Source organism: Prionailurus viverrinus, chromosome E1, assembly GCF_022837055.1.
Source record: "Prionailurus viverrinus isolate Anna chromosome E1, UM_Priviv_1.0, whole genome shotgun sequence".
Taxonomy (NCBI): domain Eukaryota; kingdom Metazoa; phylum Chordata; class Mammalia; order Carnivora; family Felidae; genus Prionailurus; species Prionailurus viverrinus.
In genome coordinates this window covers 13,173,051-13,195,667 of record NC_062574.1, presented here as the reverse complement: position 1 = coordinate 13,195,667, position 22,617 = coordinate 13,173,051, and the positions used below count along the sequence as shown (strand labels likewise).

General features: G+C 40.4%; 1 protein-coding gene across 1 annotated transcript in view; it reads right to left on the bottom strand.

Moving 5' to 3' along the window:
- Positions 1-534: 534 nt before the first annotated feature.
- Positions 535-22,617, bottom strand: part of NCBP3 (nuclear cap binding subunit 3) — a 37,806-nt gene continuing 15,723 nt past the window's right edge. The window contains exons 4-14 of the mRNA XM_047832074.1: positions 20,425-20,550; positions 18,184-18,312; positions 17,896-17,972; positions 17,044-17,152; positions 13,675-13,774; positions 13,278-13,381; positions 11,192-11,492; positions 9,488-9,642; positions 7,606-7,767; positions 6,411-6,573; positions 535-5,944 (exon numbers count right to left, since the gene is read on the bottom strand). Coding sequence (XP_047688030.1) covers positions 5,836-5,944; positions 6,411-6,573; positions 7,606-7,767; positions 9,488-9,642; positions 11,192-11,492; positions 13,278-13,381; positions 13,675-13,774; positions 17,044-17,152; positions 17,896-17,972; positions 18,184-18,312; positions 20,425-20,550 — 1,535 coding nt within the window. The 3' untranslated portion in view covers positions 535-5,835. The remainder of the gene's footprint in view (positions 5,945-6,410; positions 6,574-7,605; positions 7,768-9,487; positions 9,643-11,191; positions 11,493-13,277; positions 13,382-13,674; positions 13,775-17,043; positions 17,153-17,895; positions 17,973-18,183; positions 18,313-20,424; positions 20,551-22,617) is intronic.

Here is a 22,617-nt window from a genome sequence, read left to right as displayed (position 1 = left end):
CCAGGCTTCAGGCCCAGCCTCTGGCACTCTATTTGACCCTCCCCAAAAGACACCCTACTTGAGCTAAAAGTGCTGCCTACTGCTCATGGGCCCTCTAATCCTTGCCAATGACAAGAGGGGATGTGTCACACAGGTAAACACACAACACCCAGGAAGGGACAGAAAGGTCATGTCTCCTCTCCTGCCAATGGTGTGGGCCTCCTGCCTTCACTAACTAACCTACACCAGTCAGGGGTGAGGGTGACAGACAACTGGAGATAACACAAAGTTTCAGCTACTGAAGAATCTGGTCATGCAGAGAGGGCCTCTAGAATTGCTCAAACAAAAACAGGTAAGAAGCCTAGGACGGGTTACTGGTTTTGGCAGGTTAGTACCACCCATACTCTAGAGTTTTATTTATAGCACAGGAAAGTCCCACTTTAGTGATCACAATCTGAAATAGGCTTTTGAGCCAGCATTTCCGTAAATGTTCCCAGGAACATCAAAGTCCTTTCAAATGTTCATAGAATTTCATTTTTAAAAAACGCTACCATATTTTTTCTTCTAAGATTTATTTAATAAACATGTAAGAAAAGTTCTGGATTTCTGTTGGTCAGATTATGCAATAACAATCTGCCTTGAGGCAAGTGTGATTTTCTCAAAATTATCAAAAACATTCTGTACTTTTAGTTCTTAAACGAAAAAAAATGGTTTAACTTCTCATTTGCTTCCCATTATATAAAGTTTAAAAGCAACTATTCATACACCAAATTTATTTGTGCAGCGATGAATTGATCCGTGAAGCCATGATCTGCTGTTAATATGAATCCAAACTGCCCACTAGCACTTCAGCATAACTCTCAGAATGCCCAGACTGAGAGGTGGAGGGCTGCTGGAGGCAAAAGAGCTACTGCCCGAAAAGGGGTTCCTCTTCACCTTCTCTGGACTGATGTCACTTTCCTCTCCAACAGGACCCACCTAAGACCTGGCTCAGCAATCCCTCTTTGGGGCCTCTCATCCACCGGCCAGCTTCCTTTCCTGCTCTCCTGGGGCAGATGAATGCTTTCTAAAAAATATCCTCCATGATTCTCTAACACATTCTTTACACAGCAAGTAAGCTTCAGCTCAGATATGGCCAGATCATCAAAATTTGAATTTTATGGAGATCGAATTAATGAGGTTTTTTTTTTCCTTATACAAGTACAGTTTATGCACTTCTGGATCATCTTCCTCTTTTTGAATCTGGTAGTCCTACCTAGAATTTGACCAGCTTGCAGACAAAGGAGCCAGAGCTGGGTTGTTACCGTAATTCACTCATTTACCAACCACTCTTTAAGTACTACTTACTCTGAACTGGCATGGTGGGAGGACACAGAGATAACAACATGAAGACACCTGCTCGTTAGGAGCTCACAGGCTAACAGGGAAAATAAAACATGAACATCAAGTATTGTGTGTACAGGGCAGAAAACAAGGACTAGCCTGTAATAGGACCCCAGGGCCTCAGAAAATGGAGCTGTTCCTGCAGCTGAAGGATTTATACATTCACCACATGTTTCCAGACGACCTACCAGGTGCCAGACATGTTCTAAGACTGGAGAAACCCCCATGAACAAACCAGACATGGTCTCTGCTCTCACGGAGCTTACAATCTAGCAAAAAAGACAAAGTAGGATCAGGGTATTACAATTCAGCATATAGGTGTGCTGATTCGGGGTAGGGGGTGGGGACGGGTACAGAGATTTGGCATCATACACAGATTTCACTTAGGCAAACACAATGGTATATTTTTCTGAAAAGTTAAAAAAAAAAAAGACAAGGAAAAAGGAAAACAATGTTAAGTCATTTGCGCCATTTCACCGGCGCCTCCACTCACTGAACAGACCGGCTGGAGGGCCTAAGACAAGCTTGTGACCCTGCCGCTCCTTGTGGCCTGTTATAGTTCCCAAGAGCCCTTTCAAAAGTGAGCTGCTTGCCTAAGTGTAAGTCCAACACCTAAAAATATGTGGGTATTTTTGCACAATATGGCCCTAATTGCAGGCCAACCATTTTATCTGGAGCTCAACCAAAGAAACTCTGATGTATTCCCACACAGGAAGGAACCAACTGTGCTGGATCTTTCGATGCTGGTTTTCAACATGGCACCTTACTCAGGGTTTCCAAGAGGAATTTTGGTTACACTCCATTTTTATCTTAGGTGTGACTGTATAACCCAACCGTGGAAGGAGCCGAGTCTCGTCCAAGGCAGTACTGTGGGATACATAGCAGGGGCCCATAATCTGGCTCTGGAAGTTGGGAGGTAGCCTCCTGGAGGGGTCTCTAAGTCCTTGAAGATGAGCAAAAGAGAAGGCAAGGCTCAGATGGGAGAGAGAAAGGTCCGGGGGAGCGCATCACTGCTAGAGAAGAACAGCACCGAGCAGAGTTTGAAAGGCTGGTGAGATCAAGGTGGGTCCAGGGAACTTGTGGGCACAAGGGCAGGGGAGGATGAGAACACGAGCCTTGTGAGCTACCACAGTAGTTTGGAATTTATTCCAAGTGCAACAGTGAAGTTTGGAAAGGTTTTAAGCAGAGGAATAACAGGAATAACTTTAAGAAAGTTCATTCCGAAGTGCATGAAAAGATGCCCAACATCATTAGTCATCAGGGAAATGCAAATCAAAACCACAATGAGACACCAATTCACACTGCAAAATAACAAGTGTTGATGAAGATGCGGAAAAACTGGAACCTTTATACACTAATGGGAAAAATGGAAAATGATGGAGCCACTTGGGAAAACAGTCTGGCAATTCTTCAAAAGGTGAAAACGGAGTTACCATATGACCCAGCAATTCTACTCCTAGGTATATAACCCAAGAGTAATGAAAACATCACCACGTAAAACTTGAACATAAATGTTCCATAGCAGCATTAGTCATATCAGCCAAAAATGGAAATAACTCAAATGACCATCGACTGGTGAACGGATAGATAAAATGTACTGTTCGTACAATGGAATATCATTCGTTAATAAAAAGAAGTACTGACACATGCTACAATACACCATGATCCTCGAAAATATGTTTAGTGAAAGAAGCCAATCACAAATCACCACAAAGTGTATGATTCCATTTATATGAATGTTCACAATAGGCAAATCCATAGAGACAACAAGTAGTGGTTGCCAGGGTGGGAAAGGGGACTGGAGAGTGACTGCTAATGGGTATTGGGTTTCTTTAGGGTGATGAAAATGTTCTAAAATTGACTATGGTGATGGTTGCATAATTCTGTGAATAGACTAAAAGCCACTGAAGTGTATACTGTTTTTTTAAAGGTATTTTTAAGTAACCTCTACATCCAACGTGGGGCTCGAACTCACAACCCTAAGATCAAAGTCACATGCTCTACCAACTAAGCTGGCTAGGTGCCCCTGAAGTGTATACTATAGAAGAGGGAACTGTATGCTATGTAAATAATATCTCAGTAAAGCTGCAAAAAACAACGAAAGTTTATCCCAGCTGCAGTGCACATAACAGAGGAAGGGACGGGGTACGGGGCAGAGACCGGGGAGGAGGCTGCCACAGGGAAAGAGCAGGAGAAGATAGTGACTGAACTAAGGGGAAGATTTCATGGGACCAGACTAGAGGCCAGAGGAGCGCTTGTCACGGGCTCCCCAAGTTCTCCTGGGTAGCTGGTGTGTCTCCCAAGAGGGAGAGTGGGGACACAGAAATGAGGTATCTGCAATTACTATCAAGCAGCAAAACGTATTTGAAATCTCATGTGTAAAGACTAAGAAGAATACAGAAAAGTGTGTAGCTCTCCTGCCCACATGCATAAGGAGCACCCAGGCACGCTGAGCTGCCACTAGGGGACCATCCTGACTATCCACCCCCACTCCCAAACTCCAAAGAGAGGGCCTGGGCATTCAAAGCCTCTGTAAGATGTTTCAAGATCTGAGTGCCTGAGTGTAGGCTGGAGAGTGAGACAGGAGGTGACCAACCATAACTTGGGGAAATAAAATCTTTAAGATACTTTTCTGGTTCTGTGTATTTGTAAGGACTGCAAGGCTGCTCAAGCGGGCATTTTTCTTGGTTAGATCAAAAGTCCAGTTTTGACTATACACCACCACCACCCTCCCAGAAAGCCTTCCCTGATCTCTAAAAGGAGACTGGCAAGGGCTTAAGGTCATGGGACAGATGGGCCTGAACTACTGGTGGAAAAGGTCATGACTAGGAAACACAGAAGCATAAAGAAGGGCATTTCTTGAACACTGCTGAGACCACATCAGTTAGGACCCTGACCACAAGGACAGCTTTGTCATGCTTGAAGACCCACAGACTGTAATGGAAAAGGGATGGGGGTGAATCCTTGTCCACAACCTCATGGTGTCACAACCCTCAACTGTCTCTTTGACCCACCCCACGCCTGTAACAGAAACCAGGGCTGGCCAGCCCACCACAACCATTGCTTCAGGAAGAGTAAAAACACCACAGAGATGCACCAATGAAGTCAGAAGCTGTGGTACCAGCCCATTCAGTTGCCAGATGGGAAAACTGAGGCCCAGGCCTGTGGACAGAACTAGGAGTTGGCACCCGGGTCTCTGACTCTCAGGTCCTTGTCCTTCTCACTCTACCAACTCCCTAAACCTTGCCCCTTCTCAAGAACCTGGCTCTCAGCTGTGTGCTTCACAGGACCAAAATAGCTGAGAAACTTCAGAAACATTAGGTCTCAACTGGCAGAGAACCAGCTCTTTCCCAGAATCCTATCAGGAAGCAGAAACATACAATAGTTACAGGCTCCAATCTTTCTAAAGGGAGTGAAAAAAGCAGGTTAACCAACAAAACATGGTACAGTACAACTGTTGCAGCTCTTAAGTCCCACAGCCCTTTATTTTCTTTATTAGCAGCAGCATTCTGCATTCAATCACACCATACTGTAATCAACTATCAATGCGACCATTAGCTCAGCCACAAGTAAAGATCTCTAGAATCCAGGGCTACACTAGGTACTGAAACAAGCCAGACAGGTGAAGAGCTGAGACATCACAAAGGGACAAAGGTTTACAATCTCTAACTCCTAAATTCTAGTGAATTGAAGAGAAACACTATTTTTAAGCCTGCAAAGGAATATAAACATTAAATACTTCAAGATAGAGATCAAACAGGAAGACAAAATAATCTACTGCCTTTAAAATAATCTGAAAGGAGTTTAGAAACAAACAAGAAATAAACAAACTAAAATTTCCATAACTATGATCTTATTAGCCAGTTTTAAAGATAACTTCAGGCGCCAGAACTTGGAAATAGAATAAATACCAACATATCACTTCTGAAGTGATAATAAACAACAGGACCCCATCTCTGATGGATGGATTTTTTTTTTCCTACAGTGGCCAAAAAGCAAGTTGAATTCTATATACAACAGACAGACTATACAATTAGGATCATTTAAAAATAATGAGACTCCTCTCTTTGCCTTCTTCCAAAGTATATAATATATATTTAACAGCACACATAAGACACCACTTGAGCTTCCCTTGTAGCCAACAGGAAGTATTTTCACATATAAAAATTAAAAATTTTAACTTTTAAATCATTAATATTTTTAAACATAATACAGACTTAAAAATTGTTCAACGTTAACCCATGACCCCACCCCTAGCACAAAAGTCCACCCCAAATCCAGAAGTCACAGTTTTTTGTTCCTAAAAATCCCACAGCACTGAACTTGATCTTCACTTCAAGCTGATTGCTACGAAGAGGCCCCTAACAGAAATCCCCAGGAAGGAATGGAAGCACGATCGACGCTGCATCTCTTATCTACCTGGGCGGCACTGGTGCACCTCTGTAGTCAGGTCCATGACATTCGGCCCCGACACTAGGGTCCTGGAAGGGTGAGCTGGCAGCTTCCCTCATCTTCCCCCTCGAAGGCTGTCCAATAAGCACCTGGGAATTGACTTTTCTTGGGAAAAGGGTGCTGGTAACAGCTGTCAGGGCCAAGGCAATAGTGAGAAGTTCAGTTCTCTGCTCTTTGGATGAACTGTGTAAAACATTTCTTTAAAAGACACAATGTTAAAAATATTAAGAAAAACGTCTACAAAATCTGGAGGGCTGCCTTTTCCTCAAAGGGTAAAGCTTGTGGGATAGTGGGAAAAAAGTTGAGGGCCCAGAACTCTAACTCTGCAGCAAAAGATAGATGCCCTTCAAAACACGTCACATTCTTAATATGTCTTGCTGAAGTAGCAAGAGCTGAGGGTGACTGTGTAAGAGCAGGAGAGGCGCCAACTCCTGCAGGGGGAGGGAGGGAAGGTTCCTACTGTGCACCCCACCCTGCACGAGAATGTCAGACTTTAGGGCAGCTGCCATTGGCCCCAAGGGCATCAGGACTCTGCCTCTGAACCAGAGCTGCTTTCCCGACTAACTTCAATCTGGAGAGATGGTAAGTTATCTAACCGGCTCTTCTTTTGGCGAGACTGTTCTTTCTCCTTTATCAGAGCCCCCCATGCCCTTTGCAGCTCAGAGTCGTCTTCCTCAGTGCCCGGTGTTCTGTGATCCACCTTCTTCGTGGTCTTTTCTTTGGTCTTGGGTGCAGATCCTAAGCGAGTCCATAAACTACCTGTTTGGGTGAGAAGGCATTTCAGTTTTGGTGGTCAATGCTGAGAAGCAGGGGCACTGCCAACAACCTAATGTGCAAGAAACACTGGGGAGGGGGTCTGTGGCTCTTGGAACTTTTGTGCAGTGTTGGGAAGGTTATCTCCTTTCCCTGGCTATAGTCCCCTGCCTGCAAAGTGAGGGATCTGGACCCAATGGGAGACTCTCACAGCTAGGGACATGTGCCTCCCATATGCGTATCAGAATCACCTGCAAGGCTACTTATGCTACATCTCCCCTCCCTGGTGAGACTCACCATTCAGTGTAGAGCTTCATTCTGCCGGGAGCGGGCCATTCCCAGATCATTCCCAGCTATAAATTCTGCAAAGTGAGGGACCTGCTACACTGTAAACTTTCAGAGATTTGGCCCAATATCTATTCATTTTTAAAATATACTTTATTAATATCTCACAATAGAGAAATATGTGTTTAGAATTTCATAGCATACTATAAGGCAATTAAACATTTTATTTATAAAGAATTTTAACAACATGTGGGGCACCGGGGTGGCTCAGTCAGTTAGGCCTCTGACTTCGGCTCAGGTCATGATGTCACGGTTCATGAGTTCCAGCCCCACATCAGGTTCTCTGCTGTCAGCACAGCTGTCCCCCTCTCTTTGTCCCTCCCCTGCTCGCGCTCTCTCTCAAAAATGAACATTTAAAATATTAAAAAAAAAAAAAAGAATTTAACAGTGTGGAAAAATGATCACAATAAAATGAAGAAAGCAGGTTATGTATATGGACAAAGACTTTAATGGAGACTTAAGACTAAAAAGTATTTGTGCTAAACAGAAAGAACCAAGGCTGGTTTTGTTTTTTTCTATTTTCTAAGTTTCCTATACTGTTATTATTACAATTATGACAATGACTATAACGGAAGAGGAAAAATAATTTAATTTTGACATATGCTATTTCCTGCCTTCAACTAACAAAGTATTTCTATGCTATAGTCTGCTCTTACCCAATTCCTATCTCCTTCAGTTTTAAGTGTTACCAACCTGATTTCTTCTCCCGAGTATCAGAGTAGAGGCCTTTAACATCTTGCCTGGGAACACCCAGTCTACTATGTACATCAGAAAAAGGCTCTCTCCGAAAGACTGGGTTACTACTAAAAGCCTTTTCTGGAGAATATGGTCTTTTTCCTAACCGCTGGCGTATATCTAGAAGAAGAAAAAAAAGTATTACTGTGACCAAGCTTGTGTGCTTTGCTATTCATACTGTCAACCTGAGATCTCTACAGGACCTAGTGCCAAATCTCCCCAAAGGAGGACAAAGAGCCTGACAAAATCAAGCTTCTAAAATTCTTCTGTGTAATCAGTCTGGATTCCCCTAGGAAAGTGCAGACATAGGGGCTTTCAATGGAAAAAAAGCCTCTCAGCTGACTGCTCCAGAAAGGAATTTCTGAGGCAGAATCAGCTGTTTGGTTTTTTTGTTTTTTTTGTTTTTGTTTTTTTGTTTTTAGTAGAACCAAGTATACCAAAGAATTTCCAAACATCTCAGCTAACAATACTATAAGTTCCCTGAGGGCAGAAGCCACAGTCTTTGAACATATAAGGAATTTTTAATAAACTTATTACATTTAACAATAAATGTAACAAGATGGCTAAAACCCAAAGGATCAAGGGAAGATATTCCAAATCAAATTTGCTTTTCCTCCCTCCCATCCCTCCGAAGTCTGTCCTCTTGAGTTCCCTCTAACAATACACAGCAGCAGCAGCAGCAGCAACAACAGGTTTATTAGCAAGTCATTGGGGTTTTTACCCATCCTGCTAATTGTCTCACAGAGCAGCATTCCCAATTTTCTGGTTCCTCAGGGCTGAGCCCTTTGGCTCCTTTCCCTTTGCTCCCTTCTTCCCAATGCTGAGTCTTCTATCTTCACAAAGTTTGATGTTCTCATCCATTCTGTCTCCACTTTCCCAGATCTAGTTCAGGTCCTTGTTACTGATTTAAATCTGTGGCGCAGTCGGTTAAGCGTCCGACTTCAGCCAGGTCACGATCTCACGGTCCGTGAGTTCGAGCCCCGCGTCAGGCTCTGGGCTGATGGCTCAGAGCCTGGAGCCTGTTTCCGATTCTGTGTCTCCCTCTCTCTCTGCTCCTCCCCCGTTCATGCTCTGTCTCTCTCTGTCCCAAAAATAAATAAACGTTGAAAAAAAAAAAATTAAAAAAAAAAATAAATAAATCTCTACCCTACCCCACCTGGCCACAAAATTATCTTTCTAAAATAGACATAAGATTAGGTTACTTCCCACATCAAAAAACTAGGTTTGCCAACTGAGAGCCCACACCACCCCTACCAAGGCCTTGCACTAAAGCCACTTTCTCTGAGAAGCCTTCCACAATTCCCTGAGTAGACCTCCCTCCCTCCGTGTGCCCACTGCCCACTGCTTACAGACCTATGAGAACACTTACACTCTGCTGTGGGGTGGGATTACCTGAATGTGCACACTCACGTTACTACATCTGAGTCCTAGGATGACTCGGCAGACCCTCCAAAGATTCTAACACTCCCACCTACCCCTGGCACACAGCAGGCATGCCCAAGTACCCACTCTATGTGTATTTGCACATACATACTATCTAGTTCAAATTCTTAACCATTTACACAACAACCCAACCTAATTTCTATTATCCTTATGTATGAAGTATATCAATGACATTCAGAGCAAAATAATTGGGACAAAAATATTGAAAGCCAGTATTGCAAAAGTACGATCATGTTCCATGTCTTAAGGTTCCAATGCCTAACCAAAAATTTAGAAGTGATGAAGCAGGGTAACTAAATCGGTTCACTAATGGCAATGTTTTAACCAAAGACTTATCTCTGCCTGAATTCACTTTCTGGAGCTCAGAATGAAGCTGAGAAATGCAAATGAATACTACCTGATTTAGTATTGCTGCCTGGTGGCCGTGGACGTGTGTGCTGACGTTTTTCATCTAACAGATGTCGGACATCTACAAATTTCTCAGTTGGTAACTTGTTACCGATTCGGTTTTTGATATTGCTTGTGGATACAGTATCTGCCCTCATGGAGTTCCTTTAAAAAAAAAAAAAAGGCACAATTAACCAACTTCAACTGTGGGACAACGCCTATGCAACAATCTCATATACTTCGGAGAACACTTAAGATACCCAATTTAATATACCAAATATTCACTCACAAATACCATACACCAATAATTATTTGCTTATAAAAATCATGATCAGCTTGCTACAGAGAGACTAGTCAGGGCAAATAGGTTCCTGAGTTTTCCAGGGTGGTTTCCACAAATGATACCTGTAAACTATCACAGAATGTATAATTACAAGTTCCCTCCCTTCTGAGACAAACATTAAGTAAGGCCTGCAAAGCGCTCAGGGATCTCTGTTCATGGAGGCTGTGATTTCACAGTAGTCAAGATACAAGAGTATCTATAATCTCTTTCTTTAAAGAGCAGACTTCTCTGTCAAAGACATCTGCTACCATGCACCAGCATTATTCTGACAGCATTCAACACTGGAAAGTTCTCTAAAAACTAAAAATAAGGATGTGAACAAAGTTATACAAACAAACCAGATTGAACTGTTTTTCCTTTCCCCAAACATACCACCAAGTACACTTAGGGAGAGCAACTCTAGACCCCAACCAACCCTTTGAGCTGTACATCTGCCCTCAGGAATCTGCTCATCCCCACTAGTCATCAAAGAAATACACATTAAAATAACTTTTTTTTTTTTTTTTTTTTTTTTTTGGCCCACAAAATTAGCAAAAAGTAGAGAGTGATAAGTTTGGTAAGTATATAAGTAATAGGTTATAAAGTGAGTAAAACCCTTCTGGAAAGATATTTAGCAACACCACATTTTTAAACACACATATTGTTTTGTACAATAACTGGAATTCAAGAAATTTAATTAGTGCAACAGTAAGAAAATAGAAACCTAAATGTCCATCAATAAGGGACCGGTTAAATAAATCATGCTACTTTCAAACAATGGACTACATCTGGGTAAAAAATAACAGAGGTCTATATATATGAAATGGAAAAAGCACACTGTAAAACAATATAAATCCAACTTCATTTTTGAAGAAATATATTTCTCCGTGTGTTATGTATACACATAAAATTAGCAGGAAAGTTATTCATTCAATTGCTAAGTCGCTATTTTAGGAGAGATTGAAACCATGGGTGATTTTCACTTAATATACTAACATTTTTATAACAAGGCATCAATTGTGTATTTAAAGAAACAAATGGATGCTTTTATTCAAATTCTTCATAAGACTGAAATTAGAACAGATAAAAGTGATTATAAAATTAAGAGGAGCTAAGAGGAAGTTAGGAATTAGTATTTAAAATCAAATTAAAAGCGAGTGGCTCAGTCAGCTGAGTGTCCGACTTCAGCTCAGGTCATGATCTCGCGGTTTGTGAGTTCGAGCCCCACATCGGTCTCTGTGCTATCAGTGCAGAGCCTGTCTCAGATCCTCTGTCTCCCTCTCTCTCTGCCCCTCCTTCTCTCTCTCAAAAATAAACAAACATTAAAAAAAAAAATTTTAATTTAAAAAATCAAATTAAAAGCTCGCACTGATAAAAAGAAAAGGCTTTTACCTAATGTTTTTCAACTGAGATTCCACTTCATCAGCGTACATGGTCATTTTCATGCTTTTCTTTGGTGAAGGAGTGGAAATCATTTTCAGTTCTAGATCATAGTCCATTTCATCGGAGTCTGAACTGCTGGCACTGGACTGCCTAGATGTGCTCCGCTCCCGGGTCTGCTTGAGAGCTGGGAGCTCCTCGTGGTATTCTACCACCACTCTGTCATCTGCATCCATGTCCTGGTCTTCCTCCTCCTCCTCCTCCTCCTCCTCTTCTTCCTCTTCAATGGGTTCCTCCGGAACATTTACTAGTCCTAAGAAATTTAACCAAGAAACATTAGGAAAAGTATTAAAACTAACAAATCTGATTTTCTGCTCTACACTGTGGCCTTTTTTAAAAAGGTGGGGTTCCCATGCCTGAGATCTTACTGGAGCATTATCTATATTAGTGCCAACCCAGTTGCCATTCCGATATCTACAACAGAAGAATGGCTAGGTAAAGTATGATCTGGCAAGCTGACGGATATTATAAAATTACCTACAATCCAGTCGACTGTCGTTATTCAGGAGTTCTATATTTGCAAATCTGCCAAATTTATTTGTAACTCCAAAATCCACACTCACAGTGCTTTCATGATCATTTGTGGACATATGCGGAATGGCAAAAAAACCAGACAGGCATATTCCCAGCTGAGGTCAAACAAGGCAACACTCTGCCTTCGTGTTTCAGCTCTCATACTATACACAAGTATCCTTTTTGCAGACTATTAAGTGTCATGTTTTTCATATTTTTGAGGCTTTTGTTGGTGATTTCACTGTTGAAAAGGGCTTCCAAGTGTAGTTCCAAAGCTGTCTAGTGTTTCTAAGCTCAAGAAAGCTGTGATATGCCTTATAGAGAAAATACATGTTAAATAAGCTTTGTTCAAGCATGAGTTATAGTGCTGTTGGCCGTGAGCCCAATGTTAATGAATCAATAATATGTATTAAATGTCTTTAAACAGAAACACACATCAGACAAGGTTATATATTGATCAGCTGATGGAAATGGTGTGACCAGAGTCTCTGAATGGTTTAGTATTCACTGTATCAATTGTCACAGTGACTTTATAGCACATAACCACTGTGAACAATGAAAATCAATTCTAACTTCAAAGTTCATGAGAAGATGCTCATAAGTGGAGGACTATAAAATATATGTTCATAGCGATTATATTTATTATGAAGAGACAAATAGGAAAAATGTAAAATGAAATCAGTTGTTATATTAGAGTGCTAGGATTATGGGCAATTTGCTTTTTAATTTCTTTAGTAATATATACATAAAGATTATAAAAATATCTTAGAGTAACTGAAATTAGAAGCCTATAACTGTGTAATAGAAAAGTATGTGCATTTTTAAGATGCAGATTTCAAATATACAATTTTGGATATACACATAAAATAAAAACGATAGACTTCACCTCTCCTTATCCCTGTCATAATGATAAACATGTATGCATGTTATCCCATGTTTGTATGCTAACTTAGTTCTCAAAGCATGTAGAAGATTTCACATCTTTAGATTCAAAATAAAAACAAATCTTTATAAAACATAATGAAAATGGTTCTTCTATAATAAGCACCAAAGAAAGAAAGGAAGGAACAAACAAACAAACGAAATGAAACCCAGGTCATGATATCTCATTTAGCTGAGGCATTTGTGTGCATGAGCCAATAAGCATAAAACACCAGACACAGCAGCCTATTTTCATCATCAGACAAAAAAAAATAATAAAATCAAGTCATCTGATAAATTTTTTTCATTCAGCTTTTGATATTAATAGTAGAAAAATTAGATTCTTACAAAAAATTTTCACTTTTTCCTATGTCACATTTGGCCTTTTTTTTGTTAGAACAGCTTTCATAAAATCATTTGACCTCTTTTGTATGGGCAATTTAAAATTAATTGTGACTTGACTTACTTTCCTATATGTTGGCAGAGGGTGAGGGCAAGGAAGAGAGGATGATAAAGTTTGGAACCTTAAAAGACTGTATTAAGAATAAGAATATGATTTCGGGAGCCAAACATGTGTCTACCCAAGAGCTGAGCAGGCAACTACCGGAATGTCGGTGTTTATAGGACGTCAAGCCAACGTCATCCCCAATCAGGGCTCTCTTCTTGATCACATCCCGCTGAATGCGACGGGAATGATACCTTCGCTTCCTGCAACGTTCCAAAATAAGCACATGATCAAAAACCAACAAGAAGGACTCTGAAATCCACTAATTGAATTCAACTATACACTGATGAAATGTTAGGTACTGAAACAGAGACATTTTACATGAAACTGTAACTCAGCCTTTCATACCATTTACCACAGTTAAGAATCCTGACTCCTTCTTGTCTTCCTTCAAGTCCACACATGGCACTGACACTGCACTGCAGAAGACCAACTGAACGATTAAGAAAACCTTAAGTACTATTTAAACTACTGTATTTTAAAGTTTTGGACTCACCAAGAATTACTAAGAATTCCTTTCATGCCTCCGTAATTTGGATTCCCGTATTTCATGTAATACTGACTTCTTCTGGCTGCTCCAAGTTCCTTTTTGTCATCTAAAAATTAATTACAACAGTTACCCAGGATTTCCCATTGGTGTGAAGACAATGTTGAACGGTTTAAAAAAATGTTTGCCGGGGAGCCTGGGTGGCTCAGTCGGTTGAGCGTCTGACTTCGGCTCAGGTCATGATCTCACAGTTTGTGAGTTCGGGCTCCACGTCGGGCTCTATGCTAACAGCTCAGAGCCTGGAGCCTGCTTTGGATTCTGTGTCTCTCTCTTCCACCCCTTCCCCCGCTCGCTCGCACTTGCTCTCTCTCTCAAAAATAAATAAACGTAAAAAAAATGTTTTCTGTAGCTGGGATCACATCAGCACAATTTGCCAATAAAAGGGAAAGATGCACTACAAACATTCACTCTCAGTGCCTATAAAAGCACTGCAGTGGTGAGGGGGTGGGGCAAAAAACAGAGATGAATGAGGTTAAGCTGTTGTTAAGGAGCTGACTGACCTCACAGAGAAAATACTATTAAAAACAACAACACAGCATACAAAGTTCCAAGAAGCATAGGAGAACTTCAGTCATTAGAGCTGTTCAAAAACTAAAAGGCTTTCTAGATGAGGTAGTTTTACTGGTCCCCTGAAAGGCATTTGTTTCTGAATGACAACACCAATAACACAGAATCTAAGTATTAAAGAAACAGATTATACATAATTCCATATATTTGGTAAACCAGTTTTTCCAATTTATTGTTATGTTCCTCAAAATGGCTTAAAGAAAATAGCCTAGCACCATTTATCTAGAATGTACTCCAATAAGCCACTCAAATGAACACAGAAAAGATCAATTCTGTCAAGTTAAAATGCCAGTTAACAGAAAGAAAAAGTGGGCAGTGATCTTTCATAACATAAACATCTCTGATGTTTTCATCATAAACATAACATAAATAACATAACATAACTTTCATAACAAAAACATCTCTGATGGCTCCTAGGGCACTCACTGACTGCAAAGGATGAAAACCAATGTGAAGGTATCCATCCAGTAAACAGTGGCACAAGCTAGTATGTACACCCTTCAGAAAGACATGCCCACCAGCTCCTTGGAGAAATGGCTGATTCCAGATCTGGGACAGGAAAAGTACAAGTTGAGTCTGGGAAAACAAGATGTTTCACTGGGCCACAAAGTAAGAAAGTGCTCAAAGAATCATGGAGGCATGTCAAAATAACATAACTTGAAGGGACTCCTCTGGCCCAATCTAAGAACATTTGTAAATCAAACAAATGATACGAATGAATGATAAACCACTGAATAAGACTCATGAGTCTAAACTGATATAAGTAAATAAACAAATGGGTACAAAAAGAAAGTTCTTCCTTGTAGCAGAATGCCAACTCATAAAGAAATGTAGAATTAAAAAGTCCTCAATGGATGATAATTGGAAGTATGATGAGCAGAAAGCAGTTCACATAATCTCAAAGTACCTCCCTACAAATTTTAGATTTACAAATGGAAAAACAGGAGAAACCTGACAATCATTACTTTAACCAAGTGAGAAAAGTTAACACCTCCAGAAATGGGACAAATAAATATCATGTGCCTCCTGACACGATGCACTGAAAATGATAACAGCAGCACTTCTGTGGTACTCTTGCGAACACACACAACCTGATTTAATCATGAGGAGGTAACAGACAAACCAAAACTGAGGCAGAGTCGATAAAATAATGAGCCAATACTTTTTTTTTTTTAATTTTTTGGTTTTTACATTTATTTTTTTTTCAGAGACAGACAGAGACAGCGTGAGCAGGGGAGAGGCAGAGAGAGAGGGAGACACAGAATCAGAAGCAAGCTCCAGGCTCTGAGCTGTCGGCACAGAGCCCGATGCGGGGCTCGAACCCACAAACCGTGAGATCATGACCTGAGCCGAAGTCGGATGCTTAACCAACTGAGCCACCCAGGTGCCCCATTTTTTTTTTTTTTTTTAAACTAGGCTCCATGTCCAGTGCAGAGCCCAACATGGGGCTTGAACTCACGACCCTGAGATCAAGACCTGAGGTGAGTTCAAGAGTCGGATTCTTAACTGACTGAGCCACCCAGGCACTCCAAGCCTATACTCTTAAAATATGTCTCAGTCAAGAAAAACAAACCAGAGTACTCCATCTTCAAAATTCTTACATATTTTAATGTACACCAAAATCATTGTGCATAAAGAGCCTTGCAAACTTAAGAGGCTTGGCGCGACTGAGTGGCTTCGTTGGTTAAGCACCTAACTTCGGCTGAGGTCATGATCTTGCAGTTGGTGAGTTCGAGTCCCACATCAGGTTCTCGGCTGTCCACACAGAGCCCGCTTTGGATCCTCCATCTTCCTCTCTCTACCCCTCGCCCCCACATGCTCACACGCACACTCTCTTTCTCTCTCTCAAAAATAAATAAAAACATTAAAAAATTTAAGAGGCTTTTAATTGGACTCCTTAGAGTAGAGCTGAAGGGCACTATTAGCAATGTCCAGGAGGACACTGCTGTGATAAATTTAAAAGTATAATTTAAAAATGTTTTCAGGGGGGCGCCTGGGTGGCTCAGTTGGTTAAACCTCCAACTCTATCTCAGGTCATGATCTCGCAGTTCATGAGTTCCAGCCCCACATCGGGCTCTGTGCTGACAGCTCGGAGCCTGGAGCCGGCTTCAGATTCTGTGTCTCCCTCTCTCTCTGCCCCTCACTCACTCACGCTCTGTCTCTGTCTCTGAGAAATGAATAAACCTTAAAAAATAAATAGATAGATAGATAGATAGATAGATAGATAGATAGATAGATAATGTTTTCAGGGACGCCTGGGGGGCTCGGTCGGTTAAGCATCCAACTCTTCATTTTGGCTCAGGTCATGCATGATCTCATGGTTCATGAGTTCAAGCCCTACATTGGGCTCTGCACTGACAGCATGGAGCCTGCTTGGGATTCTCTCTCCCTCTCTTTCTGCCTCTCCCCTGCTCACTCTTTCTCTCTCAAAAATAAATAAAAACTTTAAAAAAATGTTTTCATAGTTCAGATGATAATTTGGCTGAAAAACACAGAGGGCAAAGTAGCTTTAACAGAAAATAACTTCCTTTAGGCAAAAATCACAAAAGTATACAAATAGCTAACATTCACTTTCAAAGTCTGAAATTTAACTTAGGCAGCAAGCCATCATTTTACAAGCATAGAATATTATACAGTTTGAATGGACTTTGAGATTACTTGACCGAACTTCCTATTCAAAAGAGAAGGATGTCACTGAAAAATAAATGACTTTGATTAAAACTAAAAATCAATGCCAAGAATCACATTTACCTTTTGTAGCAAATCTCATGAATAACCTATTTCCTTTAGCAAGTTTGTTAGCTGGACGAAGATCGTTTCTTAGCAGAGACTCTTCTTCTACTTGAGACAATGTGTCCAACTTAAGAAAAAAGAGCATTTTCAATATAAACATTAAAGCTTCTTTAATATTTATTCAACAGCAAAGTCACCATTGATTGAGAAAGCATTCTTTGACAATTCTCAAAGCATGACAGCACTGTTCCTCTGAAGCATTGCTAAGTCAGATGTTCTCCCTGAACATTCTAAGAGTCTCCATCATTCTCTATCTGCTTACCCTTCTTTACTTTCGTCCATAGCACTCCTCACTTCCTGACATTATATTACATATCTGTGTATCTGTGCATTCTCTGTCTTCTCTACTAGAATGTATGTTCCAACAGGGGAAGGACTTTGGCTTGATCTATATCCATAGCACCTAGAATTTGGTATATAGCAGGTACTCAGTAAATGTTCTTTAAATGAATACACTTTGATATTTCCAACAAAATACATGCTCCATCAGGAAGTATTCCATCACTTGCTTCTTCTTAATTTTACGGATTAGACAGGTAACACTTCAAAGTATTTCTCAATAAAACCATTTTCTTTTATACAGAAGTATGAGTACAATTCTATGATCTCAAGAAGAATCACTCATTACAGCCACATGAACTGAAAGGCCAGGCACCTGGTGCACCCTCCGAAGGTCTAAAAGTGAAAGCCAGAGGAAAAATGCAATGCACTAAGTCTTTAAGACTTACATAAAAAGACAGCTTTTGCTGTCATATAAAAAGACAGCCTTTTGCACTCAAACCTTTAATATATCTTTGCCCTATTACTAACCTCTATATCACTGGAGTTCTCATCTTCAACTTCTCCTTCTTCGGCCTCATCATCATCTGAACTGTCTTCCTGCTTGTCTAAAACATAATGCAAGCAACAAGATGAACCTTAACATAACTCCATCTCATGTAATTTAAAAGTTCAAGATTTTCTCCCTCTTTAGATTATCATAGCTTATTTTAGAAACAACTGACAATGAAATGCTATATAATGCTCTGCACAGAAACCCAAACTAACTGTGTAAATAACAGGACTTTTAGCCCAAAAGTCCCTCCTTTGTGTTGTTACCTTTTTTACTTTTCTCAGATGACCTGTCCTCATTGGCATCCCTGCTTCTTATCTTATCCAGGGCTGGCAAAGAGCTCATATTGATAAGGGCTCGTGTGGCTGTCATTTCATCCAGCCAGACAACATTACCTGAAACAAAATGTAAAATAAAACCTGACATCGCATCTAAATGGTAAGTTTTTTAAAAACAAAGACTGCAACATGTTCCTTGCTATGGCCTCATCTAGCTACAGATCAGCATCAGTAAATGTACAAACCAACTAATGAAAGAAGTACAGAAAGTGGTAGTAAAACCTCCTTGATAAAATCAGCCTAGAGCTGCATTCCCAAATGGGGTTCCACAAAATAACTGTCAAGTATTCGATGAAAATGGGTTCTGTGTATTAAACCTGCTTGGCTCAGCGAGTGTTACATAGTGTTAGCAGTTCTGATGATGATGATGACGATGACGACAAGATGATAACATCAAAACAAATTTGGATTATCCTTCATACTACTGTCCCCTACAGGGAAGCCATCTGCTGTTCCTTATCACTCAAATGTGCTGAATGACTGTTTCCCACTGTAAAGTATGAGTGATGATGGCATCCACAGAATATACAATGGAGGCATGACAGCCACTTGGCTTTGTAGCAACTACTTTAATCTGCTTCTTTAAGCAAGAGAATTTAGCAAGAAAAAGGTGTTGAAAAGTCTTATAGAAAAGAAATCTGTTTAATTTTGTTTAAAACAGCATTTCTCAAACTAAAGTTAACCTTACATCTCACTTACATCTCAGTTTGGGAAATGAAAGGCTACAGATTCTTTCTCACTTTTGTTATAAATATGCCATGTGACCTTGGGTAAACAATTTCCCTTCTCTGTTTTTCAGTTCTGATGTACAACATGAGTTAGCAAAACTGTGTAAATCTAATAAGGGTCCCTCCAACTCTAATATCCCTTAGCTATAGTCTGAGTGACTCAGATCAGGAATTAGCAAACTACAACCTGTAGGCCAAATCCAGTCCACCACCCGTTCATTTATTTATTTGTATTAGTACCAGCTTTATATAGGTATAATTAATGTAAAATAAAGTATACATCCCCCATGTTTTTGTAAAAAAAATTTCTATGGAAAACAGCCAGGCTCGTTCAATAACATATTGTCTATGGCTGCTTTCATGCTACAATAGCAGAGCTGAACCAACACAACAAAACAAAGACTGTATGGCCTACAAAACCTACAATATTTACTGTCTAGCCCTTCATAAAAAAAGGTGTGTCAACCTTTTATTTAGATGGTGTAAGTTAAGCAAATGGAAAAATGGAGAAAACTCTTCAATCATGTTTCTTCTTTCAATGAAAACACTGAATCAACATCTTTAAAAGCTTTTTTTTCTTTTTAATGTTTTATTTATTTTGGAGAGAGAGAGGGGGGCACAGAGGATCCGAAGCAGGCTCTGTGCTGATAGCAGCGAGCCCAATGTGGAGTTTGATCCCAAAACTGGGAGATCATGACCTGAGCCAAAGTCAGACACTCAACCAACTGAGCCACCGAGGTGCCCCTGAATCAACATCTTCTAAAGAAAGGAGCTGGGAAACCCAGGCAGCTATTCAGGGTACAACCTAGCAGATCAGCAAGCTGATAGTTAAGTAAAGCCAGACTGTAAGTGAGTTAAGACAAGAAGCTGGCAGAGTAGTTACCACAGGTCCTGCCAGGCTTGGAGTGGGGAGGCAAGTAAAAATTACAGCTAGTTCACAAGTTAGAGCAAGCAGGTAAAGTTCCAAAGCAAGTAGAGATGAGAGGTCTGATACAGTGTCAGAAGGTTCTGGTTCAGTTCTAGCTCAGATACTAAGGCAGAACCAGACCTGTGAGTAGCTACATGGGAAGGTGCACTGACAAAAGCTAAAGCCCTGAACATACAGCCCCAAGTCTATACAGTTGGATCCACCCTTTTATTGGGAAATTGTGGGAGTTAAGGAGGCCTCAGTCATGTACATAAGACTTAGATGCCAGCAACCAACCTCCTAGATCCCTGGTCATCACCACTGAGCTGATGTGGAATGTTCATGGAGTATGATCTGGCAGATTGGCTAAGACACTCTGGTTCTCATCAATGGGCAATCTTTCTCTCCTAGGCTAAAGGCAGACGTCAGGGCTAGACAAGTAGTCTGAACCATAATCATTCACCATCTGACATGGCAAGAACTCCTAAAATCATAAACAAAAGCATATTCAAAAAAAAACTTGCATGTACTTACAGGAGGTATCATCCAACCATTCAATGTGAGCTGGAGGATATTCTTTAAAATAGGAAAAGATATCCTGGGTACTCATCTCATCTACTCCGCAAATGTAGATTGTCTCCAATCTCACTTTGGGGATTGCTAGAAAAACAAGACACAAAAGAGATGATAGAATTTTCCCACCCACTATTGTACATCCCACAAGTAGTCGTTTATGACAGTTCAGATAACATATATTTAGAAAAGAAATATGTTAAAAGAGATGACAATTATTTCAAAAGAAAGGAAATATGACAGAAAGGTAAACTATTTTAATTTTTATCACAAAGCAACAGCATTAAACAAATGATCTAATTCAGAACAGGCATATTAGGCTGAAAAAGATGCAACAAATGGTGTTGGTAAAATACATGATACCTCTCCCCAGATTAACCTGTAATAACTAAAGCAATACCAAATTCAGCAGGATTACTCCTTGAACTTGACAAGCTGATTCTGTAATTTTTAAATGCTTGTCAAAGAGAGATGTGCAATAATAAAGACAATTCCAAAGAGATGTTGCCTCTGAATATAAAGCAAAGTATCAAACTAGAGTAAAGAAATCTTACAAATCAATAATAAAATGACAGCCCAAGATAAACATGGACATGAACAGACATTTCACATAAAAGGAAATATAAGTGGTCAATAAACATATAAAAAGGTTGATCTCACTAATAATCAGGAAAATGCACATTAAAACAATACACCAGCTGGGGCGCCTGGGTGGCGCAGTCGGTTAAGCGTCCGACTTCAGCCAGGTCACGATCTCGCGGTCCGTGAGTTCGAGCCCCGCGTCCGGCTCTGGGCTGATGGCTCGGAGCCTGGAGCCTGTTTCCGATTCTGTGTCTCCCTCTCTCTCTGCCCCTCCCCCGTTCATGCTCTGTCTCTCTCTGTCCCAAAAATAAATAAACGTTGAAAAAAAAAATTTAAAAAAAAAAAACAATACACCAGCTTTCATTGCCCATCTATTGTTTGGTGTAGTCACCTTCATTAATTATCTTAGCTAGATCTTCTGGATTATCTGCTGCAGCTTCTACATGCTTGCTGCTTCACTTTGTGCTTTTACATTACAGAATTGGATGGCTTCTTTCCTTAAACCTCATGACCCAACCGCTGCTGCCTTCGAACTTTTCTTCTGCAGTTTCCTCACCTCTCTCAGCTTCACAGAATAGAAGAGAGTCAGGGCCTTCCTTGCTCTGGATTAGGCCTTGGCTTAAGGGAATAGGCTGGTTTGATCTTCTATGCAGACCACAAAACTCTCTCCATATCAGCAATAAGGCTGTTTTCACTTATCATTTGTGTGTTCCCTGGAGTAGTACTTTTAATTTCTTTGAGAACTTTTCCTTTGCATTCACAACTTGGCTGTTTGGCACAAGAGCTCTAGTTTTGGCCTGTCTTGGCTTTGGACATGCCTTCCTCACTAAGCTTAATCACATCTAGCTTTTGATTGAAAGTGAGGGAAGTGGATCCTCCTTTCACTTAGACACTTAGAGGCCATTGTAAGGGTCATTAATTGGCCTAATTTCAATACTGTTGTGTCTCAGGGAATGGGGACTCAAGGACAGGGAGAGAAACAAGAGACCAGCCAGTTGGTGGAGCAGGCAGAATACACACAACATTTATCAAAGTTCTCCATCTTATAAGGGAGTGGTTCGTGGCATCCCCAAACAATTACAACAGTAACATCGAGATCACTGATCAGGGATCACCAAAACAAATACAATAATAATGAAAAAGTTTGAAATATTCCAAGAATTATCAAAATGTGACACAGAGATACAAAGTGAGAAAACACTATTGGAAAAATGGCACCAACAGACCTGCTCGACACAGGGTTGCTACAAACCTTTAATTTGTTTAAAAAAAAAACCAAAACAAGCAACATCTGCAAAGTGCAATAAAGTGAAGTGCGATGAAATGAGGTGTGCCTTGCAATGTGACGACATGAAAAAATTAAAATATAAACACCATCATACACTTTCTAAGGGTATGTATTTGTGAACACAAAGACCTAGAAAAAGGCTGGTATAATTCACACTGATAACAGCTGTTACTGCTGGGGAAGAAGAAAGGCTGACGGCTATAGTCAAGAAGGAACCTAAAGACCTGTATTCTGAAAACTGTAAAACACTAAGGAAAGAAATTCAAGATGGCACAAAGAAATGG